The sequence below is a fragment of the Salmo trutta genome, chromosome 10 (assembly GCF_901001165.1).
Source record: "Salmo trutta chromosome 10, fSalTru1.1, whole genome shotgun sequence".
Taxonomy (NCBI): Eukaryota; Metazoa; Chordata; class Actinopteri; order Salmoniformes; family Salmonidae; genus Salmo; species Salmo trutta.
The window spans coordinates 1,490,225-1,506,844 of record NC_042966.1 but is presented as its reverse complement, the minus strand read 5'-3'; the positions used below and the strand labels follow the sequence as shown (position 1 = coordinate 1,506,844).

The 16,620-nt window shown below is 39.1% G+C and overlaps 1 protein-coding gene across 1 annotated transcript in view; it reads left to right on the top strand.

Moving 5' to 3' along the window:
• The first annotated feature begins 4,872 nt into the window (after positions 1-4,872).
• LOC115200776 (cadherin-related family member 1-like) overlaps positions 4,873-16,620 on the top strand; it is a 35,548-nt gene continuing 23,800 nt past the window's right edge. The window contains exons 1-3 of the mRNA XM_029763923.1: positions 4,873-5,104; positions 5,312-5,317; positions 5,682-5,777. Of these exons, the coding sequence (XP_029619783.1) occupies positions 4,969-5,104; positions 5,312-5,317; positions 5,682-5,777 (238 nt within the window). The 5' untranslated portion in view covers positions 4,873-4,968. The remainder of the gene's footprint in view (positions 5,105-5,311; positions 5,318-5,681; positions 5,778-16,620) is intronic.

Sequence of the window (16,620 nt, the reverse complement as noted above, 5' to 3'; positions counted from 1 at the left end):
TTTCCAAAAGGCTTTACAGCGAAAGCAAAACATTAGATTATGTTAGGAGAGTACATATCCTCAAAAAACCACGCAGCCATTTCCAAGCAACTAGCATGCATCACAAATACCCAAAACACAGCTAAATGCAGCACTAACCTTTGATCTTCATCAGATGACACTCCTAGGACATTATGTTATACAATACATGCATGTTTTGTTCAATCAAGTTCATATTTATATCAAAAACCAGCTTTTTACATTAGCATGTGATGTTCAGAACTAGCATACCTACCGAAAACTTCCGGTAAATTTACTAAATTACTCACGATTAACGTTCACAAATACATAAATTATTTTAAGAATTATAGATACAGAACTCCTTTATGCAATCGCGGTGTCAGATTTTAAAATAGCTTTTCGGCGAAAGCACATTTTGCAATATTCTGAGTACATAGCTCGGCCATCACGGCTAGCTAATTTGACAATCACCAAGTTTGGGACAACCTAAACTCAGAATTACTGTTAGAAAAATTGGATTACCTTTGCTGTTCTTTGTTAGAATGCACTCCCAGGACTTCTACTTCAAAAACAAATGTTGTTTTGGTTCCAAATAATCCATAGTTATATCCAAATACCGCCGTTTTGTTCGTGCGTTCAGGTCCCTATCCGAAGGGTAAAGCGCGAGCGCATTTCGTGCCAAAAAAATTCAAAATATTCCATTACCGTACTTAGAAGCATGTCAAACGCTGTTTAAAATCAATTTATATGCTACTTTTCTCGTAAAAGCGATAGTATTCCAACCGGGCAACGTTGTATTCATGGAGAAGTCTCGTGAATGCGCATCTCAGTCTCACTGTCCCCAGGCTGAACACTTACAAACAGAGCTGTTGTACTTGTCCCAGAGACAGCAGACACCCCATTCCACTTTCTGGCGGCTTTAGAGAGCCAATGGAAGCCTTAGAAAGTGTCACGTTACAGCACAGATGCTGTATTTTCGATAGAGATGCAACAGAAGGACAACAAATTGTCAGACAGGGCACTTCCTGTATGGAATCTTCTCAGGTTTTGGCCTGCCATATGAGTTCTGTTATACTCACAGACACCATTCAAACAGTTTTAGAACCTTTAGAGTGAATTCTATCCAAATCTACTAATATATGCATATTCTAGTTTCTGGGCAGGACTAGTAACCAGATTAAATCGGGTACGTTTTTTTAATCGGCCGTGAAAATACTGCCCCCTAAACCACAACAGGTTAACATTCAAACAAATGTTTCTGTCAAACATCCCAACTTCATTAACTACTTGGACACAGCAGCCCACGTTGATTTGCCAATCTCAGAACTCAGAGAGCTTGCGAGCACAGTTTTTGAGGCATCAAAAGTGAGCTGCGCTAAGAGCCCTGACATCTCGTTATTCAATATTAACCTCTTACATCTAAATCTTCCGCTAGCGGAACACCTGCTCCAATATCCAATGATAGGCGTGGCGCGAATTACAAATTCCTCAAAAATACAAAAACTTCAATTTCTCAAACATATGACTATTTTACAGCATTTTAAAGACAAGACTCTCCTTTATCTAACCACACTGTCCGATTTCAAAAAGGCTTTACAGCGAAAGCAAAACATTAGATTATGTCAGCAGAGTACCCAGCCAGAAATAATCAGACACCCATTTTTCAAGCTAGCATATAATGTCACAAAAAACAAAACCACAGCTAAATGCAGCACTAACCTTTGATGATCTTCATCAGATGACACGCCTAGGACATTATGTTATACAATACATGCATGTTTTGTTCAATCAAGTTCATATTTATCAAAAACCAGCTTTTTACATTAGCATGGAGTGACGTCAGAACTAGCATTCACAACCGAACACATTCCGTGGAATTTACGAAATTACTCACGATAAACGTCACAAAAAACATAACAATTATTTTAAGAATTATAGATACAGAACTCCTCTATGCACTCGCTATGTCCGATTTTAAAATAGCTTTACGGTTGAAAAGCACATTTTGCAATATTCTAAGTAGATAGCCCGGCATCACAGGGCTAGCCATTTAGACACCCACCAAGTTTAGCCCTCACCAGTCAGTAATTTACTATAAGAAAAATGTTATTACCTTTTGCTGTTCTTCGTCAGAATGCACTCCCAGGACTTCTACTTCAATAACAAATGTTGGTTTGGTTCAAAATAATCCATAGTTATATCCAAATAGCGGCGTTTGGTTCGTGCGTTGAAGACACTATCCAAGGGTGACGAAGGGGTTACGCGCCCGACGCGTTTCGTGACAAAAAATGGTCTAAATATTCCATTACCGTACTTCGAAGCATGTCAACCGCTGTTTAAAATAAATTTTTATGCCATTTTTCTTCTAAAAAAAGCGATAATATTCCGACCGGGAAATCGTGTTTTAGTACAAAGAGAGAGAAAATAAAACATGGTGTCCCCTCGTGCACGAGACTCAGTCTCATAGTACTCTGACCGGCCACTATCCAAACGCGCTAATGTTTTTCAGCCAGGGCCTGCAAAGCCACCATTCAGCTTTTTGCCACCTTCTGAGAGCCCATGGGAGCCGTAGGAAGTGTCACGTAACAGCAGAGATCCCCTGTTTTGGATAGAGATGATCAAGGAGGGCAAGAAATGGTCAGACAGGGTACTTCCTGTACAGAATCTTCTCAGGTTTTGGCCTGCCAAATGAGTTCTGTTATACTCACAGACAACCATTCAAACAGTTTTAGAAACTTTGGAGTGTTTTCTATCCAAAGCTAATAATTATATGCATATTCTAGTTTCTGGGCAGGAGTAATAATCTGATTAAATCGGGTACGTTTTTTATCCGGCCGTGAAATACTGCCGCCTATCCATAAACAGGTTAAACAGGAGCACTCCCTCCAGTTAGAGGTGTGGCCATCAGGGATAGGAGCAGTGAGTGATGACGCACAAAAACAGTATCTACCACGACACCAATAACCACGCTGTCCAAAATAAACTACAGTGGCTTGCAAAGTATTCACCCCCTTGGCAGTTTTCCTATTTTGTTGCCTTTCTGGGGTTTATATCATTTGATTTACCAACTGCCTACCATTTTGAATATGCTAAATATTTTTTTGTGAAAAACAGGAAACTTGAGTGTGTATAACTATTGGGCTATGTCCCATAAGCTTGGCACATCTAGCCAACTGGGATTTTTGCCCGTTCTTCAAGGCAAAAACTGCTCCAGCTCCTTCAAGTTGGATGGGTTCCGCTGGTGTAGAGATTCTCAATTGGATTGAGGTCTGGGCTTTGACTAGGCCATTCCAAGACATTAAAATATTTCCCATTAAACCACTTGAGTGTTGCTTTAGCAGTAGCTTAGGGTCATTGTCCTGCTGGAAGGTGAACCTCCATCCCAGTCTCAATCTCTGGAGGACTGAAACCGGTTTCCCTTAAGAATTACCCTGTATGAAGCGCCATCCATAATTTCTCCAATTCTGACAAGTTTTCCCAGTCCCTGCAATGAAAAACATCCCCACACATGATGCTGCCACCACCATTTTTCACTATGGGGATGTTGTTCTCGGGGTGATGCGAGGTGTTAGGTTTGCGCCAGACAAGTGTTTTCCTTGATTGCCAAAAAGCTCAATTTTAGTCTCATCTGACCAGAGTTGCCTTCTTCCCATATGTTTGTGGATTCTCCCACATGCCTTTAGCGAACACCAAAACATATTTAATTATTATTTTTCTTTAAGCAATGGCTTTTTTCTGGCCACTCTTGCTGTAAAGCCCAGCTCTGTGGAGTGTACGGCTTAAAGTCGCACTATGGACAGATATTCCTATTTCCGCTGTGGAGCTTTGCTGCTCCTTCGGGGTTATCTTTGGTCTCTTTGTTGTCTCGCTGATCAATGCCCTCCTTGGCTGGTCTGTGAGTTTTGGTGGGCAGCCCTCTCTTGGCAGATTTGTTGTGGTGCCATATTCTTTCCATTTTTTTAATAATGGATTTAATGGTGCTCCGTGGGATGTTCAAGGTTTCAGATATTGTTTTTATAACCCAACCCTGATCTGTACTTCTCCAACTTTTTTGCCTGACCTGTTTGGAGAGCACTTTGGTCTTCATGGTGCCGCTTGCTTAGTGGTGCTCCTTGCTGAGTGGTGTTGCAGACTCTGGGGCCTTTCAGAACAGGTTGTGTGTGTGTGTGTGTATATATATATATATACACTGAGATCATGTGACACTTAGATTGTACCCAGGTGGGCTTTATGTAACTTCTGAAGGTAATTGGTTGCACCAGATCTTACTTAGGGGCTTCAAAAGGTGGTGAACAACATGCCACGCACCACTTTTCCATAAACATTTTTGTTCATTTCACTTCACCAATTTGGACTATGTTGGTGTATGTAAATGACATGAAATCCCAAAAAAAAATCAGTTTTAAATTACAGGTTGTAACTCAACAAATATGAAAACGCCAAGGTGGATGAATACTTTTGTAAGGTACTGTATCCCCACAGTATTTTACTTTATTCAAGCAATTTAAATATTAATTGTAATACATTCCCACCTGCACAACTGTAGACAAACTAATTTAACATGAATTCAGATTTTTTTTACACATTAATTACACATCAATAATGCATGAATCAAGAAGATGAATTACATATCAATTAAGAAATATGTATACTTGATGTAATATATATCTACATTAAATACACAAGTTAATTTTCTCATCACATTAATCAATATCATTTTAGCCTTTTAGTGTTTTCCTGTTCAGCTCCCTCTGGGCAAAGCTCTCACAGAGTGGACACTCCCAGACCCCTAGCCCCTCTCTTGTTGACCCCACCCCCTGCCCGGCAATTGGTGGTAAATGGCCTGATTGGAGAGAAGGGGGGGTCTATATGCGTCTCCGGAGCTAAGACGTGTTATTGGATTAGTATGTCGGCATCTGCCTAAGCCTTCCTTCTCTAGTTTACCGTAAACACCTTGAAGGACACCTCATGTACAGAACGAACTGTAGTAGCTACCTCCACAAGCTCTTTTCTTGGTGTGCTTTCATGGCTTTGCTCTATAGGATGAAGAATGTCAGGAAGTTACATTTTTCACTGCTTCTCGTATTAGTGCATGTTTGCTTTGGTAAGTCTACCTTTATCTTTTTGCTTCCTGTATACCTGATTGGCAACTTAATTAAGCTTTGTTCTGATTGTTACCGGTTTCAATTGCACTAGAGTGCTTGAGAGATGGCTAGCATTTTCATAATCATACACTGTAGAGCTAAGAACATGTTTTTCCTGTTCTGTATTTAATTCTTGCCTTTCCTCCCGTTGCCTGCTTACCTGCTAGTTGCAAGTGAGTGCAATATCTTATGATTAATAGAGGTGGTTGGATATTGTTTGAAACGCCCAAGTGAATTCGAAGAATGTAAAATTACACCACAGTACCATCAATTGTGAAAACTGTATGCATTTGAAAAAAAGCTATTTTAATTACCTTTGGCGTGGGGAAAAGTCAAGCAAAGTGTGTATATTTTTGGGCTGGTTGACGTAACTGCGGCTGTAATCCTAGTCAAGGGATAGAGAAAGCAGAGGGGGTTAGTACAATATACCCTGCTCTGTTTATCTGACACCGACAGCCAGTGCTAAGATGTTATTAGGGGGAATTAGTAGTACAGTATAACAACAAATGGATTAGACTCTTGGTGTATCTCTTCTAGCACAAGCAGACTACGCCCCATTTTTCTACGATAATGGGCCCTACAGTAGCAACGGAAACCTGGCACTCTTCAGTCTGTCAGAGGATACTCCTGTCGGTAAGACCTGACCCTAACCCCCCCCCCCAAAAAATTGCCAAATAACCTGAAATCAACTCTATATGGTTTGATGTTACTAACATAGTAATTTAGCAAAAAATAAGTAATACATGCTCACATGCCCCTATCAATTCCATTGATTGTTAGCCAGTCGTGGCTAAAGTTAGATGACGTTTGCAATGGCTGTTTAAATAAAATCAAGCCATGGATTTCAGTTTCTCCTGGCCCATAGGCTACGTTCAAGGCGAGGAACAGGGCAATAAATTAACTATTTGGTCAACCAGTCACTGGCGGGTAGATTTAAAAAATATTTTTTTGCAGGGAAAATTACACCAACAAAACACAAAAAAACAGATGAGCATGCTTTGTTATGTTTCTAAAACAATACATGTATTACTAGTAAGAAGAAACTAATGTGGTATATTGAATAATATGTATTTTTATGACATGAGTCATTTAACCAAAATATCACAGATGAGACAAACATTTTCACCTGCTCCTTTAAGGGCGGGAGGTTACCATGATAGTGTGACTTGAGTCATGTTTGTTTCTGTGAGATTGAGTCTGATTTAGTAGAAGCGGTGTCTTCTCTTCCCTAGCAGTTGAAACTCAAACATAGAAAAACAACCTAGCTTGTGAAGAAAACAGTCTCACTTCAGTAGACTCTCATTTCAAGTTAATTAGACCACATTTTAGGCCTGTGCGCAGAGTGTCTGAAAACGTATCTTTGACGTGGCTCTTCCTGTGCTCACAGCCCCCAGCTAGACAGTGTTACAGCACGAGGTGGGATGGACTATATAGGATTCGTAGTTCTGAGATTCTGTGCTATTCATTTACCAGCTATGAAACAAAATGGCAGAAATACTTTGAACACAGCTACTGGAGCATTTATTCTACTATAAATGTGATCATACTTGACTATTTGTATTCACAAATTGAAACAGGTGGCTTTCTCGTGACTTTCTTTTACAAAATAACTATGAATTAACAGACTTATTTTCAATTAACTGGCAACATATAACATCACAATAAGGTATAGGACTCATGGGATTACGAGGAACAAAAGCAGGTATATTTCGCTTCAGCAGCTGGCATATTCTGTCCTTTCACAATTCACCTGTGGGAACATGGCAGCTCTCAACATTCGGCAAACAAAAAGAGTTTGCCACTACTATCCGAGAGATTGTTTGTGAGAAAATTACCTCTGACCTCAACTTGCAATTTAAACTCTTGCACTGTTCATTTCTAAAGTTCATACCTAATCAACTAAAGTGTAACATTTGGAGACAGTGGGAAATCAATCTTCTAAAAAAGAAAAATCACTCTAAACTTATGTGGCGGATGAATCAGAATGTGTCCCTTTGGACTCTGGTGTTGGAAGCCTGACTTCTTCCCTTAGCTAGGGCTCAGTCACTTGGGGCCCAGAGAGGGGAGAGGTCAGGCTTGTCTATCACATGTCCCTGGTGCTATGCAGAATATCAGAAAGGGAAGAGGACAGAATGGAACAGTGTCTTCATATGTGAATGTGTCTTTACCTATTCTTAAACCATGTGAAGGGATGGCGTGATTAATGGGGAACCAATTATTTGTCACCACAATGCCTGTGCGCAAGTCACTCCCCTCAGTGAGCTTGTCCAGGAGTGGGATCAAGAGAGGTTTTACTTGAGATGGGAGTATCTAGAGTTGACAATTGATTTATGCCATTGGATGAGTTGTGTTTTTGTACCAGGAACGAGATTAGAACCTTGTTTTAGGGACCAAACTGAACGATAATTTATAGCGAATGCTATCTGGCTAAGGGATACTCCTTTCTCAAATATAAAGTCCCTTTGTGAACTGTTTCTAAGATCTGTGGTTCGTCATGTAGGTTGAGAGGGGTGTATCTTGGCTATAAAAGATATTTGTACTTTTGTGTTGACACTTTCAATGGTTCATTAGAGAGAGCGCATCATTGAAAGTCAAGTGCATCATTGAAAGTCAAGTGCTTTTGCAAAGCTCTTAATTATTAAAGATGTAGTTTAATTAAAGCTCTGACTGGTGTGTGGCGTTTGTAACTCTCATTTGGTAATGCAGAAATTAGCCACCACACTTATTCCTGTAAATTCAATGTGAGGGTCACAGGACTTGAAACTTCCTTCATGAGCAATCTTTTCTATGAACTGTTTGGGCAGGAGAAGCTGGGTCCCATGCCACTGATAAACATTGCGCACTGCACGGGTCCTCTCCGGAATGGATGTCGTGCATGATTATACAAATCCACAGTTTTGATGTCAAACACCAAATTGTTCACCTCGCAAAGGAATCGGGGAATATGAGGAGAAGAGGATCAGAATCTACCCAGGTCTGAATGCCGAACTGCTGAACAGAGGGCAACCTACAACGAGGTGAGATCCCAGCTACGTAAGCTAAACCTGAGATCCCGGCAAAACTCATCTTGACCTTACGAAATAAAACACGTTTTCCACTGCCAAGGATGTAGTGGAATTCTTCGAAAAGCACATCAAGCCCAACACAAAAGGGGATGAGCCAACAGATCTAGCCTAACCCCAATTTGACTGTCTCAATATTCAGGTATGCTATCCACCAACAATCATGCAGCCTAGCCTATGGCTGTGATGCTACCCTCAGCATAAGACAATGATGGGGACACCCCCTTAAAACCTCTTACATCTAGATGTTCCGCTAGCGGAACGTCTGCTCCAATATCCAATGATGGGCGTGGCGCGAAATACAAACTCCTCTAAAATCCGAAAACTTCCATTTTTCAAACATATGACTATTTTACAGCTATTTAAAGACAAGACTCTCGTTAATCTAACCACACTGTCCGATTTCAAAAAGGCTTTACAGCGAAAGCAAAACATTAGATTATGTCAGCAGAGTACCCAGCCAGAAATAATCAGACACCCATTTTTCAAGCTAGCATATAATGTCACAAAAACCCAAACCACAGCTAAATGCAGCACTAACCTTTTATGATCTTCATCAGATGACACACCTAGGACATTATGTTATACAATACATGCATGTCTGTTCAATCAAGTTCATATTTATATCAAAAACCAGCTTTTTACATTAGCATGTGACGTTCAGAACTAGCATACCCCCGCAAACTTCCGGGGAATTTACTAACAATTTACTAAATTACTCACGATAAACGTTCACAAAAAGCATAACAATTATTTTAAGAATTATAGATACAGAACTCCTCTATGCACTCGATATGTCCAATTTTAAAATAGCTTTTCGGATGAAGCACATTTTGCAATATTCTAAGTACATAGCCCAGCCATCACGGGCTAGCTATTTAGACACCCACCCAGTTTAGCCTTCACCAAAATCACATTTCCTATAAGAAAAATGGTCTTACCTTTCCTGTTCTTCGTCAGAATGCACTCGAGCCTGCCTGCCGCCCGGTACCTTTCGGACTCTGACCTGGTTAACCTCTTAGTGACCCCTTAACCTGTCTGGGCTAGGGGGCAGTATTTTCACGGCCGGATAAAAAACTTACCCGATTTAAACTGGTTACTACTCTTTCCCAGAAACGAGAATATGCACATTATTAGTAGATTTGGATAGAAAACACTGATGTTTCTAAAACTGTTTGAATGGTGTCTGAGTATAACAGAACTCATATGGCAGGCAAAAACCTGAGAGAATTCCAAGCAGGAAGTGGCCTGTCTGAGAAATTGTAGTTCCTCTTTCTAGTCCCTTTCAAAACTACAGTATCTCTGGGGTTACGTTGCACTTTCTAAGGCTTCCATTGGCTCTCTAAAGCCTTCAGAAAGCGGATTGAGGCGCCTCCTGTCTCTGGGCAGAGTATACTAGCACAATTTGTCAGTGGTCTGCCTAGTGACAAAGAGATTGGAGATGCGCGGTTCCGTGACCATGCTGTTTTTTCTTTTTCTCTTTGAATGAATACACTATTGTCCGGTTGGAATATTATCGCTATTTTACGAGAAAAATACCATAAATATTAATTTTAAACAGCGTTTGACATGCTTCTAAGTACGGTAAAGGAACATTTAGAATTTTTTTGTCTCGAAATGCGCTCGCACGTTACCCTTTGGATAGTGACCTGAACTCACAAACAAAACGGGGGGTATTTGGACATAACTATGGATTATTTGGAACAAAAACAACATTTCTTGTGGAAGTAGCAGTCCTGGGAGTGCATTCTGCCGAAGATCATCAAAGGTAATACCATTGTTCTAATAGTAATTCTGAGTTTAGTGAGCCCCGAAGTTGGCGGGTGTCAAAATAGCTAGCCATGATGGCTGAGCTATGTACTCAGAATATTGCAAAATGTGCTTTCGCCGAAAAGCTATTTTAAAATCTGACATAGCGATTGCATAAAGGAGGTCTGTATCTATAATTCTTAAAATAATTGTTATGTATTTTGTCAACATTTATGGTGAGTAATTTAGTAAATTCACCGGAAGTTTTGGGTGGGAATGCATGTTCTGAACATCACATGCCAATGTAAAAAGCTGTTTTTTTATATAAATATGAACTTGATTGAACAAAACATGCATGTATTGTATAACATAATGTCCTAGGAGTGTCATCTGATGAAGATCAAAGGTTAGTGCTTCATTTAGCTGTGTTTTGGGTTTATGTGACATATATGCTTGCTTGGAAAATGGCTGTGTGATTATTTGTTGCTATGTACTCTCCTAACATAATCCAATGTTTTGCTTTCACTGTAAAGCCTTTTTGAAATCGGACAATGTGGTTAGATTAACGAGAGTCTTGTCTTTAAAATGGTGTAAAATAGCTGTATGTTTGAAAAATTGAAATTTTTGCATTTTTTAGGTTTTGTATGTAGTGCCACACTCTTCCACTGGCTGTTGAGTAGAGTGGGACGGTGACGTGCCACCTAGCCCATAGAAGTTAACACGCAAATCCCGTTAGCGGGATCGATTTGACAACAGCCAGTGAAATAGCAGAGCGCCAAATTCAAAAGAACAAAAATCTCATAATTAAAATTTCTCACACATACAAGTATTATACACCATTTTAAAGATAAGATTCTTATTAATCCAACCACAGTGTCAATTTCAAAAAGGCTTTACGGCGAAAGCAAAACAGATTATGTTAGGACACCACCTAAACAAGAAAAGCCAAACAGCCATTTTCCAAGCAAGGAGGCGTCACAAAAAACAGAAATACAGTTAAAATGAATCACTAACCTTTGATGATCTTCATCAGATGGCACTCATAGGACTTCATGTTACACAATACATGTATGTTTTGTTCAATAAAGTTAATATTTATATTCAAAAAATCAAATCTCAGTTTACATTGGCACGTTATGTTCAGTAATGTTCTTGCCTCCAAAACATCCGGTGATTTTGCAGAGAGCCACATCAATTTACAGAAATACTCATCATAAATGTTGATGAAAATACAAGTGTTATGCATGGAACTTTAGATAAACATCTCCTTAATGCAACCGCTGTCAGATTTCGAAAAAGCTTCATGGCGAAAGCACACGTTTGCAATAATCTGAGTACGGCGCTCAAACAACAGCAGCAAGCCAAACATAAACCCGCCATCTTGGAGACAAGAAAATTCAGAAATATTATAAATATTCACTTCCCTTTGATCTTCATCAGAATAGTGTTTTCTATCCAAATCTACTAATAATATGCATATCCTACCATCTGGGCCCGTGTAGCAGGCAGTTTAATTTGGGCACGTTTTTCATCCGGACGTGAAAATACTGCCCCCTATCCCTAAGAGGTTTTAATGAACTTCTGCCTGTCCTCGACCTTCCTATTGCCTGCCCCTTGTCTTTTTTAATAAATAGAGACTCAAACCATTTGTCTCCTTTGTCTGCATCTGGGTCTCTCCCTGTGTCGTTATAGCTGCAGCGCATTGCATCCCTATGGGATAAACTGTTCAGGATAGATTGCCAGTCCCATGTGGGCTACCACACAGCCATTTTCAATTCAAGGACAGGCATCACCAAAAGCAGAAAACCAGCTAAAATTATGCACTAACCTTTGACAATCTTCATCAGCTGACACTCCTAGGACATTATGTTAGACAATATATGCATTTTTTTGTTCTATCAAGTTCATATTTATATCCAAAAACAGCATTTTACATCGGCGCGTGACATTCAGAAAATGTATCTCCCCCAAAACTGCCGGTGAATTTACAAAAACACTCATTATAAAACGTGGATAAAATATTAAACAATTATTCAAAGAATTATAGATTAACATCTCCTGAATGCAACCGCATTGACAGATTTCAAAATAACTTTACTGGGAAAGCACACTTTGCAATAATCTAAGTACTGTGCTCAGAAAATACACTACACAATACAGATAGCCGCCATTTTCTAGTCATCTAAATGCATGAATAACATTAGAAATATTCACTTACCTTTAATAATCTTCATCAGAAGGCACTTCCAGGAATCCCAGGTCCACAACAAATGTTGTTTTGTTCGATAAAGTTCATAATTTATATCCAAATAACTCCATGTTGTTAGCGCGTTCAGTAGGCTACTAAAAATGTAGGGCACGCAAGGGAAATGTCACTGTCACGGTTGTCGTAAGGAGAGGACCAAAACGCAGCAGGGACATGTATACTCATCTTCTTTATTCACGGGAAAATAAGGAAAAACCAAACAAACACGTATACAAAAATAACAGACCGACGAACAACAGTCTTGAAGGTAACACAGCAATCCAAGAACAATCTCCCACAAACACTAAACCAAACACATACCCATATATAGGACTCTCAATCAGAGGCAACTAGAAAACACCTGTCTCCAATTGAGTCCAACCCCAATAAACTAGACATAGAAATACAAACATAGAACATAAACCCAGAACTAACTAAACAAACACCCTACTAAATAAATCACCACCCTGAACCACATAAACAAAATACCCTCTGCCACGTCCTGACCAAACTACAATAACAAATAACCCTTATACTGGTCAGGACGTGACAGTCACAATGAAAAGCCCCCCCAAAAAATCTATTTACGTTCGTTCAAACATGTCAAACGTTATATAGCATCAATCTTTAGGGCCATTTTAACGTGAAACGTTATTTCAACCGGACCTTTCCTGTGTCTTGAAAAACGTTTTGGAACACAAGGTCTTATCTCACATGAACGTGTGACAATGAAGTGATGTCATCCCTGGGACATCAACTTCCCTTCCTTCTCATTCGGTCTGTGTTCATCATAGACGCTTCAAACCACTTTCTAAAGACTGTTGACATCTAGTGGAAGCCTTAGGAAGTGCAAAATGAATCCTTTGTCACTGTGTGTTCCATTGACAATGACTTGAAAATAGTACAGCCACAAGATTTTCATTTCCTGCATGTATTTTTCTCAGGTTAATGCCTGCCATATGAGTTCTGTTATACTTACAGACACCATTCAAACAGTTTTAGAAACTTCAGAGTGTTTTCTATCCAAATCTACTAATAATATGCATATTCTAGTTTCTTGGCCAGAGTAGTAACCTTTTTCAAATTAGGTACGTTTTTCATCCGGCCGTGAAAATATTGCCCCCTAGCCCCAACAGGTTTTAACAAACTATAGTTTTGTCAAGTCGGTTAGGACATCTACTTTGTGCATGACAAGTCATTTTTTCCAACAATTGTTTACAGACAATTGTTTACAGACAGATTATTTCACTTATAATTCACTGTATCACAATTCCAGTGGGTCAGAAGTTAACGTTCAATAAGTTAACTGTGCCTTTAAACATCTTGGAAAATTCCAGAAAATGATGTCATGGCTTTTCAGCTGTGCTAACATAATTGCAAAAAGGGTTTTCTAATGATCAATTATCCTTTTAAAATGATAAACTTGGATTAGCTAACACAATGTGCCATTGGAATACAGGAGAGATGGTTGCTGATAATGGGCCTTTGTACGCCTATGTAGATATTGGTATTTTCTGGTACAGCGGACTTCAATTAATTTTGACCATCGCGAAAATGACGACATTCAGAAAAGTCCCAGAGTCACAAGACTAGGTGCGTTGAAACCACCTCGGCCCATAGAAATGGACCAACACATTTCTGTCCGATAGCTCATTCAGGGACCTCGTAGAAACGGATTTTCAGCACTAATTAAAGTCGCTGCACGGGCTCCGAATGACCTATCGAGCCAAAATTCGGGGTCACCTCAGCTAGGCATACACACAATGTCAGAACTAGACCTGCAGCTAGAATGTAACTACATGTTTTTAAAACTTAAAAGTGTTGTGAATTTTGGGCCTGCTCTAAAATATGTGATGTTTGGCTTCTAAACGAGTTGGACAAAGTGGGTTTGGTGTCAGTATGTATCAGTTTGGTGTCAGAATGATATCTTATTGACTGTAATACTTGAATTTAAATTTTGAGATTATTTCGTTTTGAATATCGTGCCGTGCTATCTCACTGGTTGTTGTCCAACCAATCCCGTTAACGGGATTGTATCCTCAAGAGGTTATTAATGCCTTTAGGGGGATGCAAGGGGTCCATGGCCGGGTAGGGAGTACCCCCCCACCCGTGCCCATCCAATAGGGGGCATTTTAGACGTTTAAAAAAAAAACGACATTGTCCCACTTCTCTCTCTGTGCACCAAATTCATACTTCCTATGACTTCCTATGATCAAGCATGACAAATAGACCTTCTAGGTTGATTCAGGGCTTAACATAGTGATATATATAATTTGGTTAGTATAAATGCCATTTGGACATGGTTCACTGACTTTTGGGTTCGGAGGCCGACTTCCTATGATCATATATTGCAAATGGACAAACCATAGGTCTTATGGACCAACTCAATAAAATAAGACAAAGTATGTTCATACATATGTATAATTATTATACATATTACATATGTATAATTGACTAACGATTTGAAAATAATTCAAAATATGGTCCAGAAAGCACTTTTTTAGAGGGTGTTGAATATTTGAAATAAAATTGATTTTCATAATTTGACCCTTGGGTCTTGACTTTGTGACCATTTGCAATATGAAAATCTACGGTACAGCGCGCTCGCCATCTTTGGGATTTTTGTTGTATGACACTTGGCATTTGCCATATACCACTTGCCATATGGTTTGGATGAACTGCTGTCCATTTGAGTGGTATTTGTGATTGTGTATATGTTTCATCCAATGCCAAAATGTTGCCATTTATTTTTGTCCATTTTCCTTACTTTCATGAAGAAAATAGAAATTCAATATATGAGCTTGTCAGGCCACCACGCTTACTACTGCCAACTTCTAATTTCAGAATCTCCTAAAAGAGCCACAAGATGGCGTTTCAACATTTAATTTATACAAAATCCTACATTCTGTCATCAATTTGAAATACTAATAATAATAATTAATTATAATCAATAAGAATTCAGTCGATGACCCCCTAATTCTATAGGATGCCACAAAAAAGTTATAAAAAATAGAGCAACTGCATTTGCAATAGGGTTGAATAAATTACAATGAAAGGAGACATCAGATTTGAAAATGCTGTTAACTGTGTTACTGCATTCTCAACAGACCAGGTAGCTGTTAGTCTTTCCAAAATCAAGATAGAACTTAATTGATTGTTAAGACAGAGAGCTGAATTTGCCACCCATCAAGTAAGACTCAACCATTACTTCCATGTTAATTGTCACAGTTGTTTACTGGCCAACAAGCTACACCGTAATGATCAATTAGTTGATATAGCAACTATTAAATCTGAAACCACGGAATTACTATCAGCTCCCAAATTAGTCAAACAAATCTTCCCGCTTCTATAAAGATCTCTACACCTCTGATTGTTTATCCACACCAAGCCAGACTAAGTCATTTCTAAAAGAATCAAGAACTCCTCTTCTCTCAACAGAGGAAGCCATCTCACTGGCAGCCCAAATCTCTCTCGATGAACTCAAAAAGGCATTGGATACCATGAATAAAGGCAAATCAGCTAGATAGGACGGTATCCTAAGGTCTATAAAAATGTTGCCAATCATTTAGGTCCACTATTGCTCAACAGTCTTAATACAGTGGTTCACAAAGATTAATTTAAGAGAGATGGGAATACAGCACTAATTTCAGTTTCATAAATAAAAAGGTAAGGATGTCGCCCAGTGTTCTCACTATCGCCCCCTATATTTGATAATCCTGTGTAGAGACTAAACCAAATTGGTCCACACGGACCAAAACTGCAAGTCCCACCTCTCCCATCTCCTCATTGATTTTCAGGAGCATATACCCACGTGGGTGATTGAAAGATGAGCTGAGGTCCACACTCCAGTCCAGTTGGTGTTGGTAATGCACCTTAAAGTTGGTTGCCAACCAATATATAAAGTCCAAGAAGAAGAAGCAGCCTGAAAGAGGAGAGATTACTAGAAACAAACTCGGTTTACCCTTTTATCTGTGGATTAATTGTCGGAGTAGAAGACCTTGTGCATTTCAGGTAAAATAACAACCCGCTGTTTATATCCCAGGACAAATTAGCTTACAACAGTAAGCTAGCTAGCTGAATTGCTATAAATGTTGACTGCTTTCCCACCTGTCTCCAAATTAATATAGTTGGTTCAGAGTTCGTTTTGATATTTCAAATCAAATCAAATTGTATTTGTCACATGCGACGAATAAAACAGGTCGACCTTATAGTGAAATGCTTACTTACAAGCCCTTAACCAAGAATGCAGTTTTAAGAAAATACCCCAAAAATATTTGTAAAAGTTACAGATAAGAATAACAAATAATTAAAGAGCAGCAATAAATAACAATAGCGGGCTATACACATGGGGCACTGGTAAAAAGTCAATGTCAATGAGGTAATTGAGGTAATATGTACATGTACGTAGAGTTATTAAAGT